Source organism: Ceratotherium simum, chromosome 36 (genome assembly GCF_057802395.1).
Source record: "Ceratotherium simum simum isolate JZ-2026a chromosome 36, ASM5780239v1, whole genome shotgun sequence".
In the NCBI taxonomy this organism is placed as follows: Eukaryota; Metazoa; Chordata; class Mammalia; order Perissodactyla; family Rhinocerotidae; genus Ceratotherium; species Ceratotherium simum.
The window spans coordinates 5,128,017-5,150,673 of record NC_141935.1 but is presented as its reverse complement, the minus strand read 5'-3'; the positions used below and the strand labels follow the sequence as shown (position 1 = coordinate 5,150,673).

Sequence of the window (22,657 nt, the reverse complement as noted above, 5' to 3'; positions counted from 1 at the left end):
CAAGATTTAACTCAACTCTACCTGACTCCTAAAAACTATATGCTTTTTGTAACTACATAAAAAAAGTTTACTGTGTCTGAACTTTATCCAATAGTAAGACTCTAGTTACAGAATCTCATGGTCAAAGGGAAGTAATAAGTCAGATATTCTACCCACCCATTCAATCTTTCATTCCCATATAATCTGATTTTCACAACTCAGTTTTGACAATAGGAGGTAGTACTATCTCTTCTTGACGGATAAAAATACAAAAAGGGTACTAATATTTAACTCAACAAGCATGCATTGGTTGACTAGTTTGGGATGCACTGTGCTATATACTTCAGCATTTATAAAGACTATCACTTGATCCTTGTTACAACCCTTGTAAGTATTCAGTCCATACTGGAGCTCTCTAGGGACAAGAGCTCCAAAAGTAACCCATACCATCTCTGGAAATTCACAAGACATCTTTGATCCTGAAACCTATCAAACGTTGTTCTGCTCCTTAAGGCTGTGTATTAGATAAATTTAATCCTTTCTTTAAGGTAAACCTTCACATATGGGAAGACAGTTATATCCCCCTCAGAGTATATTCTAACTCAAGATTATTTTTTAAAACTTCTTCAGAATATAGATAATAGTATTGGATTTGTCGCCATGCTAATTTCTTTACTTAACTAATTTGAAGCTTATTTCAAGTTACACGGTATCTTTTCTCCTAAGAGTCCAAAGGAATTTCTGTTAGATTGTCAGCTTCTCAAGGGCATTACTGAGTTTTTATTCATGTTTGTATCTTGGCCCTGAGCACAGTTTACAATACACTGTAGGTCTTCAGTAAATGCTGAATTCCCATAGCTAACTTTAACTTAAAATTGTCATGTGGGATAAGAAAAGCAAGTGTTAAGAACTTAATTTAAATTATGTAAACAGAAACTATGACAAGCCTGAATTAGGAGACTTGCTATGATCACACAGTGCAATGAAAGAAGCAGGGCATCTCAACTTTCTAATGTGAAGCTACTGACATGAAGCAACTGCTTTTTGAAAAGGCAATTAAATTTTCTGAGCCAAAAATCAAGAAACACAGTATGACTGTGAATTTTTTCTGAATTTTGAATTTATGATTATGAAAAGTCTCACAAAGCTTAAAAAGTTAACATACACGTGAATTATTTTTATAAACTGGATTACACAAGGACTGCTATATAAAAAATACAGTTTGTTTACTGTATCAACCTACCATACCAAAATAACTCCTTCTAAGATGACTGACATAAAACTAGTCATGTTGCTTTTTTACAAACATGGTTACTGTTCCGTAGTGAGAGCATCAGTTTAGCACTTTCGATGAGGAATTTTTTAATAGGAAAGTTATTATTACATAATATTTCTGTGGCACCATGCCATAAATAGCAATAAAGTTACAAAAGGATGAAAAATTTCTTGAAATTCTATAAAAGATATTACTCAAGGTTTAGACATAATTTTATAGTGATAAAAATGTGTTACACATTTCTGCTCCATTTCTGTAACTTTCTGTTACAGAAGATAATGTGGAGATCCACTCTTACCTGCTTAAAAAGTTGGAGGTTAACTGCAGTTTCCAAGAACTGTTTCATCAGACTTGAGCGATGCTTCACAAAACTCTCCTCACAGAAAGTGACAGGCTCACCCTGGAGAGAAATACAGAATTTCAGGGTGTCAACAGAAAGTGAGTCAGAGAGAAGCAGTCTCTCTAAAGAGGCACATGGAGAGTCACAGAGGAAGTGTCAGACACAAATCAGCTTTAAGGTGCTTAAAGCCTAAAGGGAGTTAGACTCTTCTATGTAATGGCTGGATTTCAGGCTAGCAGAAATGTGCCTCCACCACAGCTTCCTAATCAAGGATCTCTTGGGCTCTTAAAGTTGCTCAATTTCACTCTCTAAGTAAGATCAAATCCTCTAAAAACAAAGATTTAATACCATTAGAGCGAATTATGAGTATTAAAAACCGCATGCATATCTGAAAAAGTCCAACAATTATATTTTCATCTTGATTAGAAAACATTCTTACTATAAACATTGCTGCATGATTTTTGCCATTTATATTACGATTATTAATTTCTTTTTAAATTAATTAAAAGCTCTTACAATCACATTCTCTTCGTGATTGCAAATATAATTCTGATTGGACACCTTCTAGGATAAGTCCCACTTGGGATCTGCCTTAATTTATCTTATTTGCTAAGTAATCATAACTTTGCATGTGTCTTGTGGTAGCTTATGCTCCATTAGATGCTCCTCCTCCAAATCAGCAAGGATTTAAACTCTGAATACAGATTCCACTTGTTACATTTACTCCCATGCATGACCTCAGAAAATCGTCACTCACTGGCTGATCCCTACCACCTGCTGCTACCCTCATCAGCCTGAACGGTCCCCTTACCCATTCAATGCATATGAAGATAAGTGACTGAACTTCATGACCAAAATGAAAACAGAAATTAGTGACAATGATTCATTCATTATAATGAATCTTCTAGCAATCTTAATGCTGCAGTAAAAAGGGAAAAAGTGAGCTTGTCAACCTTCTAATAGAACTTTGAAAAAATATTAATTATAATTTAATTTTAAGTAAGACTCAATGCCTTGATTATAGGTATCTGTAAGTAAAGTTCTGAAAACTGGTTCTTGCATGAATAAAATAATGAGACTAACAATCTGTGTAATTCAACTGTTACCACTGTTTGACAGAAACTAATGACACTATAAAACTGCACTGTTCAATATAGTAGCCATTAGCTAACATGAGGCTATTTACATTTAAATTTATTAAAATTAAATAACACTAAAAATTCAGTTCCTCAGTTGCACTAGCCACATTTGAAATGCCCAGTAGCCAGAAGTGTCTAGTGGCTACTGTATTAGCACAGATATAGAACACTTCCTTTATCACAAAAAGTCTTCTTGGACGGCACTGCTATAGAAGAAAGAAAATAAAATTCAAACAAATTATTAGAGAAGATAATTCAATAATCTATCAATTATTGTCATCTACCACCAGCCACCAGCCAATGATCCATAATAAAACTTCCATTATAAATTTTTATACTGATTGTTGCCATTCTTAAGTGCTATAGAATGATTTTTAAATTATATATCTTAAAAATTGGATTAATTTACATAAATATATTTTGGATAATCAAAATACACTGTATTTGCCACTATCATAGAACTTACAATCTAATGGAGGGGGAAAAAAACAACAGGCAATCCCATTAAAGATAAAGATCTATTGTTTTTGTATCCCTAGTATTATCATCATATCTAGTTACATGGGAGCACAATAAATGCTTTATAAATGAATAAATGAAATAGCTAGTGACCTAAGCTTTGCTCCATATGACATATTATCTTTTCAAAAGTAAATACAAATTTTAAAAATAAATAAAATAATTGCCTCAATGGCAGTTCCAACTACATCACTGCTATTACAAAGTGATCAGTACCTATTGATAATTTTAGTTTTCATTTGACAGATTTTTTTCCCCAAACATGGGAGATGTATTTTATTAATATCAATGATCTCTCTAAAAGTTGTCATTAACATTGCAGAATACTCTTCAATTCAAATATAAAGTTCTATCTCCAACTGAAAGGTTTACACTTCCTACATTACAAGCAAGCATTTCTTTTGATCAGAGGGAGTGGAGGGCAGGGGGATGGAAAATCTCAAGGTGAGGGAAAATGGATGAGAGCAAAGTCTACCTATGCTTAAGAGTTGGGTATAATTTAGTCATTAGCCAACGCAAATTATGCTGGAAGAACTCTGTCCTCATTAATCTTTTAGCAATTGCTTTCAATCTTTCAAGAGAAAGTTCAGATTTGCTGTCCATCCATTTTTGATAACACCAATCACAGTTTGAGATTTGAACTGAAACTTAACTGATCGACACAGTTTGTTTACTAAGAATCTCTGATAATAACAAATACAAAGCCCTGACACATATTAGAATTTTCTCTCAAGGGAAAGAAAAAATGTCTTGATTAACAATGCTCTGAAGTTTTATATATTAATACACAGAAGCCCCAATTATTGTCATATTGTCCTTGGGGTGTATGCTACGAAACATTACAAATGACTCCCCAGTTCGAGTTCTTTTAAATCCAAGTCAAGTTGAATGGCATGATAAGAAGGAACTCTGATTAGGAACTTCTGATTTATTCATGATCTGATTAAAAATCAGGATTAGGATTGAGTGGTTTTTCAAAAACTTTCTTGTTCCAAGTGGGGTAACTACACGTCCAGCAAGTTCCCAATTTAAGCCTGTGGCATGAAAGATTTCATTTGGGGGCATGTGGCTTCACAGAGGAAATATGAGCTGGTTTTGAAAACTAGTGGAAGCTTTACGAAACAAAGACGGAAAAGATAGTCTTGAGAAAGAACAGTCATGGACAAAAAGAGGGTAGTGTGTGTGGAGTGGGTATGAACTAGAGAAAGCACCTGAGGGAGATAATAAAAGGTTGGTTGAGGCCTAGTGGCTAATGGATATGAACTACAGAAAGTATGAGAGGTAGGTAAAAGGTAGGTTGAGCCATATTGGAAAAGGCCCTATGTGATATTCTAAGATGTTAGTTATTTTTTTGAAGTCATCAAGAAGCTCACAGAAGTATCTACTCAATGAAGTGATAAAATTATATCTGTGTTTCAGAATGGAGAGTTAATAGGCAAGAGGAAATAATGGAAATAGGGAGATAAATTAATAGTACAATATAAATCAGGCAAGAAAAGATAAACGAGGTCGTAGAAAGGAAGAAATAGTAACGACTATCATTAGTTAACACTTATAGGGCACTTACTACTACTACGAACAGGAATGACAATAGCTAATGCTTACATGACACTTATGTGCCATGCACTGTTGTGAGCACTTGACACATACTAACTCATATAGACCTCAAGCTTATTATTATCTTACTTTACACACAAATAAACTAAAACGTAGAAAAGGCCTAAGTAACTTGCTCAAGATTGCACAGCATGTAAGTGGTAGAGGCAGGATTCAGACTCAGTCTATGTTCTCAACCTCCAAATCATCCCACTTCTGAGTATCGAAGATTATGTGAAATGTTTTATTCATTCTGTATCATGTAATCTGTAAAAGTATAAGGGCCTGTGAGGATTATGATTCCATTTTATAGATGAGGAAACTGAGGCTCAGACACTTTAAGTAGCTTAAGCCAGGTTGTGAGAGTTTCAAGTTCATATGGTTGACTACGTTGCTAAACATTTCACGGCAAAATTAACAGGCTTGTTCATCAACTGATGTTCAACAGTGGTTCTCAAAGTGTGGTGCAGGGGCTCAGCCCTTTTCACAGGGTCTGCAACATCAAAACTATTTTCATATTAATGCTAAGATGTTTTATGCCCCTTTCACTTTCATTTTCTCATGAGATCCAGTGGAGTTTACCAGAGGCTACATGATTTTCAATACTGCAACAGACCGAAAGCAGAATCAAATATGAGAATCCAGCCAACTTCTTTTAAGCCAGATATTAAAGAGATTTGAAAAAATGTTAAAACAATGCCATTCTTCTGACTAAATTTTTTGTTTAGAAATAGTTATTTTTCAGTAAAATGTTCCATGTTTATCTGTAGCGGGTTTGTATTGTCTTAAAATAAATTAATAAATATTTAAAATATTTTCCGTTTTAATTTCTAATATGGTAAATAGTGATAGATATTACCCCACATAAACAAAAGGTCTTTGATATCCTTGATAATTTTTAAGAGTGTAAAGACGTCCGGAGACAAAAAGTTTAAGAACCATTGATATACAGGAACAATACAAGCAGAGGTCAAAGATGACTTCCAGATTTCTAGCTTGAGAATCAGAAGATGATACCTTTATTAAAGACTAGAACTACAGAAAGAAAACTAGGTTTAAGAAGAAGCTGATAAACTCAATTTTGGCATGTGTCTCTCTGAGGTCAGATTCTAAGCCGAGCCTGAGACAGGGATTCTTGTTCAAGAGATTTGCTGGTGGAGAACTCTCAGGAAATAGCTATTAAGGGAAACAGGATGGTGCAGGGGAAAAAAAGCCAAGCAAGTATGTAGTCTCAGTTGGAGATCAGCTTTTGCCTGAATCCATGGAAAAGCAGTAATTGTAGAGCAGAGGTGATCCCACCTTGAGGCAAGGGGGCCAGTCTCTTACACCCTCTATCAGTCAGACATTGGACTTGGTCTTCCCTGGTGGGAGGAGGCGGAAAGAAGAATGGGGGTGCCTGGTGACGCACTTCCCATTTAGTCAAGGGCAATTTTTCTTTGAAAAGGGCACCAGCCAGTAGAGAGGATCTGGGCAGGGCAACAACAGTATCCACTACAGCATGGTAGGGCAAGCAGGGTGCTTGAAGGGGGCACATAGAGATATGTAGCACAAAGCTAGAAACTCAGGTGTGGAAAATGTGTTGTTAAATAGATATTTAGGAATTATCTGCATAGAGCTAAGTATTAAAGTTAAGCTGATCACCCTACTCAGGGAAAAAGATTTATGCAACTGAGAAATATTCATCTATAATCTATTTTTAAAAGTTATATTGTTAATTGACAGAAAAAGTAAGTAAATAATATATGATTCTGTGGAGACACAGAATAATCAGGTAGAAACATAAAAAGGTGGAAAAGAAAAACTCTTCATGGGAAAATTCTGATGTGATGAAAAAGAAACTGAAATCTTTTATCCATGGAACATGGAACAGTGATGAGGCAACAGAAAGGAATCAAAACCAAAATCACTTCAATGGAATATTACACAAGGGACATGGAAGGATGTTAGGAAAATATAATTTGTACCAGAATAGGAATGAAGTCCATATTACAGAGAAGAGAACCACGCTTTCCAGAAAGGAAGTACCAACATTACTTGCCGTTACATTTAAGTATCATGTCAGTCAACAAATATATACTAAGAATGAATCAACAACGTATCAGGCACTCTATGATGAGGCTCACCTGGCAGTTTGTTACTAATAATAGTAAAAATACCAAAGTTCATACTTGATATACTTTTTAAAACATATAAATCAGATGCAAGATTACCCATAGAATGATGTCACACTCAGTCACTTATATAGAGACTAATAAGTGGGAAAGAAAAAGGTACCATTGAAGTCGGTGTGCTAGGAACTGCATGTCACTCCTACCTGACAGTATTTTAAATAAGACCCAACAACTGGTTGTGCCAGAAAAATGACTTAGACCTGTCCTCCAGTGGCATAAATCTGGTCCACATGGACCACATGATCTACCTCACAAAGTCTCGAATTACCTTCAACAGAAAGAAGTAAATTCTCCCACCTCTGAATATCCAGAGCCTTTTGTGTCTTGCTTTTAGCACTTATTTTCTGTCTTGTATTAAAAGCTATTTTTATAAATCTTATCTGTGAATTCTTGAAGTTAGGAATAAATCCGTATTCATCTTTGCATTCTCTATCATACCGAACATAGTACCCTTGCATTTTGAGTGTTCAATAAATATCCACTAGTTACTATCGGAATTATTTCTATAGGATAATTAAGTAAGACATGGATGAGATGGGCTGTTTGTCCTGCCCTAATATTATGCTCAGCTTCAGAGCGATTATCAATATTGACTTAATATAATATTTTTGTTTGTTTTTAACAATGGGTATCTTTCCAGTTCTACATTGTCCTCTGGAGTAGGAAACTTAGCAAAAACAAGAAAATACTTAAAACATACACTAGGATGTGTATGACTTAGTAAGAATTCATATTGAAACAAAATTAAGGTGTCAGGAAGAATGAACTGTACAAAAATGTGAAATACAATCCAAAGCATCAACATAATACTTACTCAGTTCTTTAAAATACTTGGACTACATATGTAATGTCACTGTTACCTAAGGAGTAGAAATAAACTAAGCAAAAATGTCTCCACAATGACAGTATATTTAAATTTTTAAATCTCTGAAAGACTCTGCTATCAGTTTTCTCACGAAAATATTCAAATATATTCAGGTTCCCACACAAAATAGTAACAAAGGATTTTTCAAGTTATATAGCATTTTTCTTCCAAGTGTTCCAATGCTATTATGTAAGTTACCACAAGTCTACTCTCAGAGTTTATTAACCATGAAAACAATACTTTCTTCTATTGCTAAAACTTATGGATGAAAAAGTCTCACATTCAAATCATAAACTTTAATCATCAGTAGCAGCAAAATCTTCTCTTTGTACATATTATTATATGAGTTTATCCTAAAGTTATTATATCTGTCTTGAAAAAATACAGCTATTGATGTTCCATTTGCCTATGATTCAGAAAGTTAAGATGGAAAAAAATTAATTTTTTTCTAAACTAGACACAGCCATTTCTAGCACTTTGGTTAAATTTGAACAATTAAAAAGATTAATAGGTTTATATATTAATTTTATACATGCTATGAAAAAAGTACATTTTTCTTCCCCACAATTTAGGGAAAAACACCCTGTTTCATGAAACATATTACAGTGACTTGGAACTTTTACTATCAAAGCCTAGTTCTACCTGTCCCACAGGAGTTGTGCAGTACTTTTACATTTTTGCTAAAGCAATTAAGCAAAATTCCCCCTCTAATAATAATAATAATAATAATAATAAAAAGAAAGAAAAGGAAGTTCCATAAAAGCAACCATATTCCATCAGAAAGGCAAATACGCACACTTATTTCATTGGTGGCAACCATCTCTAAAGTCAAGGGTCCATACTTGAGCTTGGGTAACGAGAAGAGTGGCTGCCTAACATGTTTTAGTAACCATGAACTGTGAGGAGTGAGTAAAAGGTGCTTTACAACTTGGATTTTTAAATCTCTAACAAGGTGACAGTTACAAATTTGTTAAATGGAAGCTTTAAGGCAAAGATTTAGTGAATGGCCACTTAAATTATGGATGCCAATCCTGTGCTTAAATTGATTTAGCTTAATCACAAAATACAACACTCCCTACTGATAATATTTTAAAGGAATATAATCCAAAAAAATGAAGGACAACTCTTCCAACTTGCTGAAAAGAGCCCCAGATTACTAACCAATCCTTATTTTAAAAGGAATTTTACTTTTTATCCATTAGCAGGGCTCACAGCAGCCCAGAAAAGCCTGAGTGATTGAAACAAATGACAGCACCCTACATATTCAAAGGAAAGATTTGAGTGTTACTTCTACGCTCCTAGACAGGATAATCAAGTATATGCCTTTGGATATACTAAGCAATGTTTTACTGAGGCAAACATTTCTTTAGCATTAGCTGTTGGTCAAAAATTTGACTTTTATTTTTAATAGCTTGTGACATAAATGATACACAGAGGTACACTTTATTAGTTGACCCCTGATGACCCTTTATTAGTTATTTAATGCCATCATTTAAAAGTATTCTCACATTTATAACGTTTTTCTTTTTGGGGATCAGAAGAGGGTACTTTATTTTAGTTGTGTTAAGGGATTTTCCTTACCAAATTTACTACTTTTAAAATGTCATTCTTAATAATAACAGCTTATATATATATATATATATACACACACACACACACATATATGCATATATATTATATACATTATATATATGCATATATATTATATATATATTATATATATATAAGATTATATAAATATATATATAATATATACATGTATATACATGTATGTGCATATATACTATATAGACGTATATACATGTATGTGCATATAATATATACATGTATATACATGTATATGCATATATATATGCATATAGCACTGACTATATGCCAGGCACTGTTCTAATTAACTTACATGCATGAACTCACGTTATCCTCCTCTAAACAACCCAAGAAGTAGTATTACCTTTTTTTTTTTTCACATGAGGAAACTAGAGCACTGAGCAGTTAATCTGCCCCAAGTCATATAACTAGTTAGTGCCATAATGAGGGCTCAAGCCCAGGCCGTCTGGTTCTAGAGTCTGTGTTCTCATCACTTTTCTTCAATTTATTTAGCACATCAATTTGATCTCACATTTTTGAATTCTTAAAACGTAGTTAACTTGCTGCTGGCTAAAATCCAAAAAAAGCAAAATAGCCATTATTTTATTTAAGTCACTTTCAAACAACTTTAAGGAGTTTTATATTTTTCTCTGTAATTAAGAACAGGTACAATTTATTTGTCAATCATGCCAGTGTGTCATTTAGAGAGTGTAAATAAGGCATTATGTGAAAAGTAACAACGTATTTAGAGTTGTCAGACATTCTAAATGCATATTTTATAAAATAAATTACTCTTTGGCAGTATACAGCATATATGTTTAGTATCTGCATTTGAAAACGAATATTTAAATCACCCTGGAGTGCCTTCCCTCCCAGTCCACATCCACTGGTGCCCCAGTAGTCCCCAGGATCAAAGACTGTAGGGAAGAGGAAGAGGCAGTCTGACCAGTGGCATTTACTTCGGGTGGACAAAACCATAAACGGAAATAGGTGGCATGAATCACAGATTATTTCCCCCACTTATGTATACACTATGAGACGCCTATACCATCTGTTCCTTTTAGGTAAATTCCTAAGACTTTCTATCATTCATTCAGTCTTTCCTTAAGTGTATACTGAATGCCTGCCATGCATCTTCACTTAGAACTGTAAGTTCCGAAGATTTATCTCCAGGCACGCAGGACATAATAATGGAGTCCAGATAGAAGAGAAACATGCCACACTGAAGCAACAGTGGGACTGTGGAAAGTGTAGATTCAAATTCAGGTCCCACTACTAGCTGAGGAACCATAGTGAGGGTATTTAAACTCTATGAATATCATTTTCCTCATCTCTAAAACAAAAAGGGTAATATTTCGAAGAGTTTATCCAAAGGGCCTATCAATACCTGGCACCCAGTGGGTGCTCAATGGTCAGTTATTGTATTAATAGCAATTAAAAATTATTCATATCAGTAAAAATAACAAGAACTACAATAAGTAATATATTTAAAAGGGAGAAGAAATGTGTTAAAGAAAGGAAGTATAGTCAGTTCATAGAAAGAAAGGGTCAGTACGAACTACAGCTTCAAGGACCAGGAAGGAACTAGATGGCCATTAAAAGCGAGAAAGATACAAGCGCTGTCAGGAAGAAAGGACATTATAAATACAGGACTGGAACCTGGAGGAGCCTGGGCCATCTGGAGCCTCAGGTGCAGTTCTCTGAATTGAGGCCAGAGCTTAGGAGGAAAGGAAAGGCAGACACAGACCACCTGCCCACCACGAGGACCCTGAATGCAAGGGGCAGGGAAGGACCCTGAGGCCCGGGCAGTCACAGGCCTAATCTGCAGGTTTAATTGTGTCAAATGTAAGGGAAATACTGCTTCATTTCTATATGTATATCAACAATCAGGAAATTTTGAAATCTGATACCTAATTAAAGAATTAATATCCATTTAAAGCTATTTAGCAATTTTTCCCTTTCCAGTTGTACTCTAAGAGCTAGAGAATACTACTGAAATATGTTTATGAAAAGAGACAAAACTATGAAATAATTGTAACTTCTAAACTTGGCTCTTTTTTCTTTACATCAATCAGAAAATATATCAAAGATATATGCCTATTACATGAATCCAAAAAGACTTCATAAAATAAAAATAAATGCACTTTTAATAAATTAGAACACAGGGTAATTTGTCAAGATAATGCCTAAAACAACAATAAAAAGTATTTTATACACAATATATCATTTTCCTTAAAAAACGATTTTTTTTAAAATAAATAGAAAAAACTGTCTGAATACATTCAGTATACTCTAAAATTTAAGCTTTCATTCACAGATTAAGTCAAAAGAAATGTAAAGGCATAAGGAATGAAAATGAAAATACTATCCCCCAACTTCTGGAAAGAACTAGCAGTAAAAAAGGAAGGAGAAAATACACATAGAAAGAAAAACTATAGATAAATTAACAAATAAATTTATAACAAGATGTGATCAACAAACAGAAAAGATATTCTATGATGAAATTATATATTTTCCCACGGATACTGAGAATTTGGCTTTCAAGATTTTTTTTTTAAAAAAGTCCAAGTTATTAAAATCTTGTACCCCTATCTGCTCAATTAAGCTCAAAGGGGGGGAATACTAAGCTATAAAAACTACAGTAATTAATATTAAAGATGGGATATTTTTATAATTTCAACCAGCACCTAACACATTGATAATTTAAATCATTTAAGAAAACTTTCTCTTCGATTTGCTTTCCTCAAATCTGAAGCCTATGAGAAATTCAAAAAGGAAAATGAAAAATTTAGCTTATAAAGATTAATAAGTATTTAAATGTGGCAAAATTCAAGCAAAGCGATACTTGTAACTTTTCCTTCTGTATTGTAACTTGAAATCAATCCCTCTTTAAAAAAATTTGACAACTAAAATTAATCACTAATTTTGTCTTTCAAACTCATTTTTATGTTTTAATTGATGTTCAGTAATTTGAATATGAGTATGTTCTATTGTGGTATGGATGACTGGTTTCCATTAGACTCTATAACTGTCAATAATTTTTGAAGACTCCCCCATGTGAGATATGCATACTGTGTATAGTACTATGAGTTCTATAATGCTTTAAAAACTATACACATATTTCAAAGAGATCAGTGTGCAAATTAGACACATGTACTTAACTCGACACAGCAGCTGATCTGCTATACATTTAAGGACTCCTTCCCATAACTCAATAACTCCTCAGAGGTATAAGAGACATGGGGTGGGAACTACTAATTTGGAAGTCAGTTTAGAAAGGATATAACCTATTCACATTTGTTTAGTGGTTTGTGGTTTATGATAGGGTTTACACACGAATCCTGAAAGGTAGACAGGGAAGGTATAAGAATTCTCATTTTACAAATAAGATTAAAGTCTTGAGAGACTAAGGAAATAGGTCAAGGTTATACAGCTTAATAATGGTGGAATTTCTATTAGACAGCAGGTGTTATTACTTATTACTACCTCAATGGTTTTTACCCATTACAACTTATTCATCTGGTCGTGGAAGGGCAGTGTAATAATTTTCACAAAATCAGACTAACATACTTAACCAATAATTCAGAGACAGAAACAAATATATTTTGATTTGTACCTTTTTAGGCCATCTAAAAACTTGGCTACGATTCCACATAATAATCATTTTTAGGGTATTAAACCAAAAAAGAAATGGCAAAATGAGCTAGGATATGTTAAATAGAAAAGCCCACTTAGGAAAGTGTTATGAATTAGGAAAATAAATTTCTAAATATTGCAAAGTTTTCAAGTTGTAATATTTTTAAATTTCCACTTTGTACTTGTGATTTCTAAACTCACTAATTTAATGAACCCAATTGTCTGGTTAATTTCTTAATGATCTTAACAAGATCAAGTAGTTACTTTAAAATGCATTAGCACAATTCACTAATTAGTTAAGAGGTAAGTATTTCAATTTTAGAACAATAAATAAGGTGATAAGCAAAAGAATGTGGGAAATATTACCTAAATACTAAAAGAACTAAAACCAAAAAGTCAAGAAATTGGAGACAGAACTAATGTTTTAAAGCGTATTATTTTGGATTTTAAAAGACCTTTATGAGAATTTTTTTAAGGTATGATATTAAAATGTTTCTTTTTTCTGCCCCATTCCAAAGAACCATAAAAAAACAAATTAAAATAGTGATGAAATAAAACGCTTACAGGTTTGTATCTCAGTGCATCTCTGTAGGATCCAAACAAAGCAGCCTGTGCCCTAAGGAAGGCCCTAGCTACTCCGTCCCCTGTAGCTGTAGACTGCTTCTTCAGCTTACTTTTCAGGGCCGAGACCTGCATGAGAGAGAGGAATAGTTAAATTAACACCTCAGAAATTGGTACAGCGAGGTACGAACCCAATCAGCAGGCAAACCACAGTGCCTGCAGGTCAGCCAAAAATTCATCCTCCTCCTGATAGCTTATCTTTTTAACTGCAGAGAGCACCTGCTGGTCTGTTAATTGAAACGAAAGCAGGAGATAGTAACGTGCTAATGCAAATTGGTTTATGCTCTCTTTTTTTCCCCAAGGCCTCTTGACATAAATAAGCTTTAATTATTTTACAGTAAACTGCTTGTGAGCCACTTTTCTGCAGATTTTTAGCAATTACAATATGTGTCTACTTGTTTTGAGATGAAGCCGGTTGGGTATCGTTTTTTTCTGCTATGTAAGGTTATTTGTTACAGGTCCTCCAGGATCATTTACCATTTAATTTTATTTTTGGAAGCCTTATTTGCATATGTAATTTTCCAGTCATTTGTTGAATATATAGTTTTCACCATTATTAGATAAAAAGACGGGAGAGAAGTTAAAGTTATTGAGAACCTACTATGAGTAGAGAATTATGTTATGCAAATGTTATACACTGTCTCTTTTAATTGACACAGTCTTCTAAGAAAGGCCTTCATATTACCATTCACGAATAGTAGAAGAAAGAGAGGCTCAAAGACATGAATCTATCTGCCCCCCCATATAGCTAATAAGTGGCTATTAAAACTGACATTTAAACCCAGTTCTGTCCAGTTTTCTCTACCACCACATGCTGGGTTTAAGTTCAATGTCATTGCCTTATGAACCAGTAATCAAATTAAAATATTAATGTTCTTAAATCAAAGAAAAACTTGTTATCTAGAAATCTATGTAATTTTAAAAAGCACCTGTATTTGTTACAATTTTTCATACATTTCCATCCCTTAATTTCAGGTTCGGTACATTTTAGAAAATGCACATTACTTATGAGCAGCCCTTACTTAGATGAATATTTGGTAAGTGCAATCATACTCCTAATGTATATTCTTATCTTTTAAGGGGGCAGTGATGTAGTATGTTCCTATGCATCCAACTCACTTGACTCAATTCCTTTTACACATAATAAAAAACTACACCCTGTACATTTAAAAAATATTGATGCTCATATACATTCCTCATCAATGCTTTACATGGGAACACAAAGTGGTGTAAACAATCTGTTTTCTTGAGGAAAAAAACTGATGGGACAAATTCGGATTGGACTGCTTCCTTAACAGAGCATGTTCTTATTCTTACACAACTAAAGATAACAAAGTAATGTTACTTCTCCTTTACACATATATGCAAGAAGGAATATTTTTATTTCTTTATGCAAGCAGTCCTGACTACTCTTGTAGATGATGATTGTAATTGAAGTGTCAACCTAATTAACAACGAAACTTTGAATAATGCTAATGAGAAATGAACACAGCATCAGAGGAAAGACCAGCTCTACAGGTGATAAACCTTCACAGTAGTGACATTTTCCAGTGTAAAGTCACAGTTACTGTGATCTGATCAAAGGAAGAGACCCCCATTGGGTCCAATTATAACCATAGTTTTGAAAAAATTATTGTTATGATGTTCATAATCTATGCAGAAAGGCCTTTGCAGATACGTCTTCTCCCCATAGCTGTGATCTTTTCAATTTCTATCCAAGCTCCACACATTCAGATAAAAGTTTAGAGCCTAATTCATTTAGCCCACAAAGTGCATAAACCAGAATTCATTTAAGAGGAAGTTTTTATTATTAAAATCTAACCTCAATAAATGTACATTTCCAGGTAATCCACATATTCAAACAATAAATACAGCTGAAGGACATAAAAACAAATCTTAATGTCTTTTATTCTGAAGTTTGTAATAATGTTTTTTTTTTAAGTTTCAAATGCCTTTAAATAAAAAATAATAGGAATGAATACCAATACACATATTTAATTATTGCCCGCCCAAAAAAAGTTTATGATGGAAGGAATATGATTCTAGTCTTTCAAAGTATTATGAAAAGTAAATTGTTGGGCTATTTTTAAATTTCTACTTTAGAAAATAAAAAACATATTTAAAAATGTCATGCCTTATATTTTTGCAAAAGAAAACTCCTCAAGGTATATTTTTCTACAAAATATGATATTAACAATTCAGTTCTCCACAAATCAAGTATTCTTAGGACAATCATAACACATATGCTCACAGAGAATGGAGGCAAGTCAAACCCTTCCTTAGCCTTTGTTATCCCAAGTCCTTGAATACTTAAGTTATCTAGGATATTAAGGCCACAATCCCTTCCTAACCAAATCATAAATATGTGGCCTTCACTTCCAAAATCAGTCAGTGACAGTTCCTGAGCTCCCTGAGGAGCTCTGTAGAAAATAGGAGAGAAAAGTAAAATACTTGTTCTACAACTGTGCTGTCCAATTCAGTACACTAGACACACAAGCACTTGAAATGTGACTAGTCCGAACTAGATTTGTTCTTAGTGTAAAATATACACTGGATTTTGAAGACTTAGCACCCATAAAAAGGTAAAATAGCTCATTAATAATTTTTATATTGATTACATGATGAAACAATAATACTTTTAATATATTGGATTAAAAATATTACTAAAAATTAACTTCACTTATTTCTTTTTACTTTTTAACACAGCTACGAGAAATTTTTAAATTGCATACATGGTTCATATTTTACTTCTGTTGGACAGTGCTATTTTACATGAGCATCCTATCTCATTTCATACAGACATGTGAGACTGAAAAATTGCCTAGCAAGAAATATGGTTACATTGTTCCTTTGCCTATTTCTACTTTATTTCAACCTTTACAAACTGCATAAAAAGAGTTTTTCCTTCACCTACTCTAGGTGGGCTTCGACTGTCAGTAGATCTCAGGTTGTTCCTGTTTTTCAGAAAGCAGATGGGCAGCTAAGTGTTTCTGTATGTACAAACGAATGCTCAAAAATAGCCTGTAAAAATGAAATTGTTTTTAAAAGTCACTTTCAGCTATAAGGATGTTACTCTAATATAAAATGATTGTGTCAACCTTGCTGTTTTCCTGTCCTTAGATCACTGGAGTAAATTATCACCAGTTACTATTGCCCTTTGCAGTGCTAATTAGCTTTTAGCAGCTTTTATCTATAAAAAACTGTGATGTCTCTTCTGTACATTTTCAATACTTGGTCTGGGAAATAGCATTTTCTGCTTTAATTTCCAAACTTCTAAGTTTAGTTACAAAATAAATGTACATCTGCCCATAAAATCCTAAAGTTCATACTCACATGTAATTCTCAATTCAGAAAAGCATTTGGAACCTTAGTGACTCGGCTATTATCACACAATCCTATTATCTGATACTGAAAAAGTATCAATTGATACTGAAAAGGTATCAATTGTTTTCTCTTCTTATTCTTAAAAAAGTAGGCCAGCCTCAATCTCCAATAGCTAAAGATTACTTCAAAACTGACATTTTATTTTATTATGACATTTTTTAGTCTCTAAATGAATTATTTTTTAAGTCTAAGGAAGTATTCTACTAGACCAAAAAAAGTTAAAACAGTGAAAAGAACTTCAGAAACAAGTATCATTCCATTGCTCTCATAGAATGTTTAAATTCCTTTCATACAGTGAGAATTCGAGCCTCCAAGCAGCCATCCAGGAGAGAGTTACAACCTGGGTTTGAGCACAGTGGGAGTTCACTACAACATGAATAATATTACCACCAACTTGCCACTTTTACCCTCTGAGCACTAAAGTGACTATGAATAAAAAGAGGGAATTACATGAGTAAACATAGCAAACAGGTACAAATTAAAAGAGTGCAAGCCACATGCACAGTCTGAGTAATGAAGTAATTATGCCAACTGGGAGTCAGGAAGGGAGAGCATATACAGGAGCTGAGTTTGTCAGAGAAGTAACAGAAGTAACAGATTTTCCTCTTACTTGACTTTTAGATGTGTATTTTCAGGAAAAATAAATTAACCACTCTACCCAGAATTTTTAATTTTACTTTTTAGGAGAGAAAACATCAGGGTAAAGAACAGATGATAAAAATAAATGTTCAGAAATAATATTTAGATAACTACACAACCTAAAACACCCTATGATGTTTTTAAATATCTCCTTTTACGTAACTAAACTGTACTCCAGAAACTACATACATTTAGAAAAGTTAACGCTCCAAATAATCATCTGCTTTAGAAAAAAGTTACAAAGTTAAAATCTTTTATTCTCCTATCAAACATGTTACAGTTATCATATGAATCAGATACTACATCCCTATACTTCTTTAATCCTTCTAATGTTCAGTTTTTTAAGATACAAAATTAACCCTTCTCTCTTAAGATAATTTTGTAACAAGCTTCTATTTAAGGATTAAAACAGTTAACTGTTAACATTTACTAAATGAAAAGCATAGGATATACTTGCGGAGGGCATCATTACATTGTTTCTCTGTATGCTTAAATTACCTACCAAAACCTCACTAATTTTCTGTCATCTACAACTGTTTTCCTTTCAGAGGCATCTTAAAATTAAGACAACCAAAACTCCTCTTATCCCCACTTCAAGCCCAATGTCATGCCAGTATCTCTAATACCAATATTATCACTTCCATTCATCCAGTTGCTCAAAAAGGAACCTTGAGGGTCCTCTTCCACTCTTCACTCTTTCTCAGTTCCCACAGGCAATACATCAATCACCAAGCCCTGTCAGTTCGACCTCTGATAGAGATTTCAAAGCTGTCCACTTTTCTCTAAATCCTTGCCACTATCAAGTCCAAGCAACCATCACCTCTTACCTAGACTACTGCAAGTGGTCTTAACTGATCTTTCTGCTTCATTTCTTATATCCAGTAATCTTCAGGACCCAGAACTCAAGATGATATTTTTAGAAGTCAAAGTGGATCATCATACCTCTGCTAAAAGCCTCCAATGAATTTCGAGTAAAGTCCAAAGGTCCTTAACAAGAACTACAGGTCTTTCATGATCTCACTCCTGCCTCTCTCTAGAACCTCATTTTGCATAACTTCCTCTTTTGTTCATCTTACTACAGCTATACAGGCCTTCTTTCCATTTCTTGAATGTGCCAACCTCTTCCCCATAGCAGAAACTTTGTACATCCTATTCTTCCTCCTCCCACTTTGCTTGGCTTATTCAGACTCATCATTTGGGCGAACTCTGCAAACAAATGTTTTGACACATTGAGCTTGGCTGGACCACAAAAGGCTGACCTGAGTTTGCAGACTGGTAAGAATGGCATGTCAGCTTGGCTACAATTATTTTCACTTCAGCTCACTTATGGGAGAGATGGCTGTCAGTCCACCAACATCCACTCTCCCTTTCTTTGGTAATAGAAATTCTAAGTTTTGACTGGTGCTTGGTTAATCCAGCTGGGTTAATCCAGCTACTTCTGAACATCCCTTGTGACTTGGTGTGGCCATGTGGTTGGGTTCAGACAAATGGAATGTGAGTCCCAGGAGGGCAGCATATATGTCATCCTGTTCACTCAGCTCCTAGCACAGTGCGGGCATACAGCAGGTGTTCGATAAATATTTGTTGAATGAATGAATGATTCAATGAATGAATGAATAAACAAATTAACAACCTGCCCCAGGAACACTTTTACATTAATTTCTCTAGTTAATTGTATCAGCATATCTGTGATGGGGCCCAGGAACATAATTCACTTAAAAGTTCACCAAGTCATCATGATACCAGCAAGATTTGGGAACTGTTATTGTGACAGGGCTCACAATATCATACACACAAGAAGTCTCTTGAATATGGAAAAGTCAAGAACTTAAAGGACTAGAAACAAATTGTACATAATTTTTAAAGCCAAAATCAAGGTCTTTACATTTCAAAAAATATATATACATATTAGCAGTTAAGAAGAGAGAGAAGCATGTTATTAAGATGATACAGAAAAAAAAAAAGACATTAGGAGAAAAGCTAGCTAATTTAGTTGGAAATGAAAAGCCATGAGAAAGCCAAGGAACTTCATGAGCACGTAAAAGCACCAATAGGAACAAACTATAAATCCACTTTAAAATGGCAAAAGCACCGAGATATGAAGAGGGCAAGTGCCAAAGCCTGGGTCACTGCAGTGGGAAGGGCAGATTCTCTTATTCTGTTGAGAGAAAATAACAAAGATCTTTTAAATGTTTGCAAGCCCAGTTAACTAAGGTTTTCTGTTTTGGTTTTTGTTTTATTTTGCTTTTGTATTTAAAGTTTATATTAAAAAATACACATCAAGAAAATAGGAAAAATAGAAAAATCTTTAATAGTTTACTTACAAACAAAAAAACTTTTTATAAACAATCACACCTCTGAAAATAACTGTTTAAAAGAAGGGTGAGTTTCCTCTGACACCCAAAGCAGCACGCAGATGCCATCACAATATGGTCTCCTTTTCCAGAGAGGAAACAAAAAGCTGCATTCATAGCCAAAAAAGTATATATTAAACATGCTTCCAGTTTCTTTCTTTCATTACTATGAAAATATCCTTATAAAATATTCTAGAGAGTAACTCTAAACAGGGACTTTAAAAGCAACATCTATTACAAAAGATAAAAGAAATGCAATTATATTTCCCTTCAATCATTCACTGAAGGCCTACTATTTACGAAGCACTGCAGCAAGGCTGCGTGGCGGGGGCAACGCGCACCTAGATGCCTGAATTCTAACAGCTAGAGACTGAGGGAGGGAGCACAGCTCCATCTCTCCAGGGGCACACTGAAAGCAGTGTTTGTCTCCTTAAGTCTACTCAAGTAAACCAAAAAAATATTCACCAAATTACTCTAGAACCTGAATGAAATTGTGTTATCTTCCTAACCTGGCCACTCTAGAAATTTGCTGGGAACTTCATTTATTGATAAATAGGATAAGGATTACAGCAGAACTGTGGCAAACCTGGAACGAATATAATATTCTCTGGGGCCTTTTTTTTCCTTTATAACATATATTATGACAATTTAACATATTAAACCTTCATGTTAGATTAGAGAAAACAGCCAATGAATTAAATATATCTATTGACTCTCTGCACAGTTGTGAGAGTTAAATTTGTTTATATACTTAATTTAAAAAAAAACTGACAAAAAATTCTCTAAAAAAGCTAATTCTTTTCCAAACTTGTTTCTAAATTAATTCACTTGAATGTAGATATCTCAAAATTTTATTTCAAGTCAGAGTTTTGGGAGGTTTTCTCTAGTTCTTTGTGCTTTTAATGATTATTGGTGATTTGGAGCAAGTTGTCTTTTCTTTTCATATCACAATAAAACCATTAACTTATTCCTTCGTGTGATACTTGAAAGCCTCGCTGTAAGATACACGGTATTTTAGATGACTCCATTTTATAATAAGGTCTTTTCAATGTTTTAGTAATTCAATATGCTTCGTACCAAATGTAGCTATCCTATAACATACCGTAGTAGTCTACAGTGAATTGGAGAATAACTCTTAAGTGTACATATTTTCTACACACTATCATAATAGAAAATCATTTTTCAATAGTATTACACATAAGATGAAAATCAGTTTTTAAAACAGTACTGCCAATCCTAACTTAAATCAAATTGGTCATACTGATATTTCTTTACAAGAGCAGAATGGAGAGTAACTCACTACACTGCGTATCATGTTTACAGAGGGACTGTGGTCTAGTGTTTGGGGCATAAATCTGAGGATCAACCCACAGGAGTTAAAGCTTTAGAAACACCATGAACAGTAAATTTTCTGTGCCTTCACCTTCTTATCTAAAAGAGGGATAAGTATATTAACCTGTCTCAGAGGATATTATTTCTTACAATCTAATGAGTTAAAATTATTTAAAGACAGTTAAGCAATATAGGCCAAAGTTCACTTTCCTAGTAACGAATATATTCTAACGCACGCAACTTTTTCAGATGTCAATTCCAACCTGCTTTCATCTATAAGAGTTAGTTTATAATTGTTTTAACAGTATTCAAATGAAGCCAGATCTCCTAAATCTCATTCTAATTATAATGAGCTTAATTTTCCAACAAGTGGGCTATTCTATTTATTTTTTAAATAGCAACAATTCTCCAAATTACTTTTAAAGTTGATAAAAATTAAAATGAGCAGCAATATCTTAGAAATACAACATTTTAAATTACTATATAATTGAAACTAAATTTGTGTATACATTTGAAATGGGAGGCTCTCAATAGTGTGTTTTCTTAAAATGAATGTATTTGAAATTTCAAATATCATATTTAATCCAACTGGTTCTGTTTTCCTCACAGTTAAAAACATATTGCAATAAAACTAACTTCAACTGATGTTGGTACATAGCCCTAAAACTTACTTTCTTACTTTAAAACACTACAACTACATATGTTTGAAGGTTTCTGTATTTGGCATAGCCACTTAAAAAATAAAATCACAATGTATTCATAGACAAAAACTACAAAAGTGTATTTTAACGGATCTACTGCTTTTAAAAGTTATTCCACGTAATAATCAATATTGTTAAAATCACTCCCAATAAAATTTGTGTTTTTTTCTTTTTATGATCCAAATCTATAGTGAAATGATGGAATCGAAAAACAAGTGTTCTTGTCAGAAGACAGGAAGAGAGTTTTTCCCCCTCCCTTAAGGAAAACAAAGGATTCCTGAAAGCTTTGCCCTGATTTATTTTTCCAATTTTAAATACCTTAAGAGTAGCGGAACTGCTACTGGCATGGTAGTATTTCTAACAGTCAATAAATCTAAAATATTATGTGTGAATATTGGAATGAAGCCATTAAGAAGATTACAGCATGCAACACAGCAGAGGGTCCACAGGAAAAAAGAACTAGTAATTCAGGACAACTGTGACCACTGACCTCTGAACAGCCAAGACCACTGGTCAAG

The 22,657-nt window shown here is 33.7% G+C and overlaps 1 protein-coding gene across 4 annotated transcripts in view; it reads right to left on the bottom strand.

Moving 5' to 3' along the window:
- The window catches only part of DENND1B (DENN domain containing 1B), a 245,462-nt gene that overhangs the window by 69,035 nt on the left and 153,770 nt on the right, over positions 1 to 22,657 (bottom strand). For all 4 annotated transcript variants that reach the window (XM_087424346.1, XM_087424343.1, XM_087424345.1 and 1 more), the window contains 2 exons: positions 13,673 to 13,798; positions 1,554 to 1,655 (listed from right to left, as the gene is read on the bottom strand). In XM_087424346.1, the coding sequence (XP_087280472.1) occupies positions 1,554 to 1,655; positions 13,673 to 13,798 (228 nt within the window). The remainder of the gene's footprint in view (positions 1 to 1,553; positions 1,656 to 13,672; positions 13,799 to 22,657) is intronic.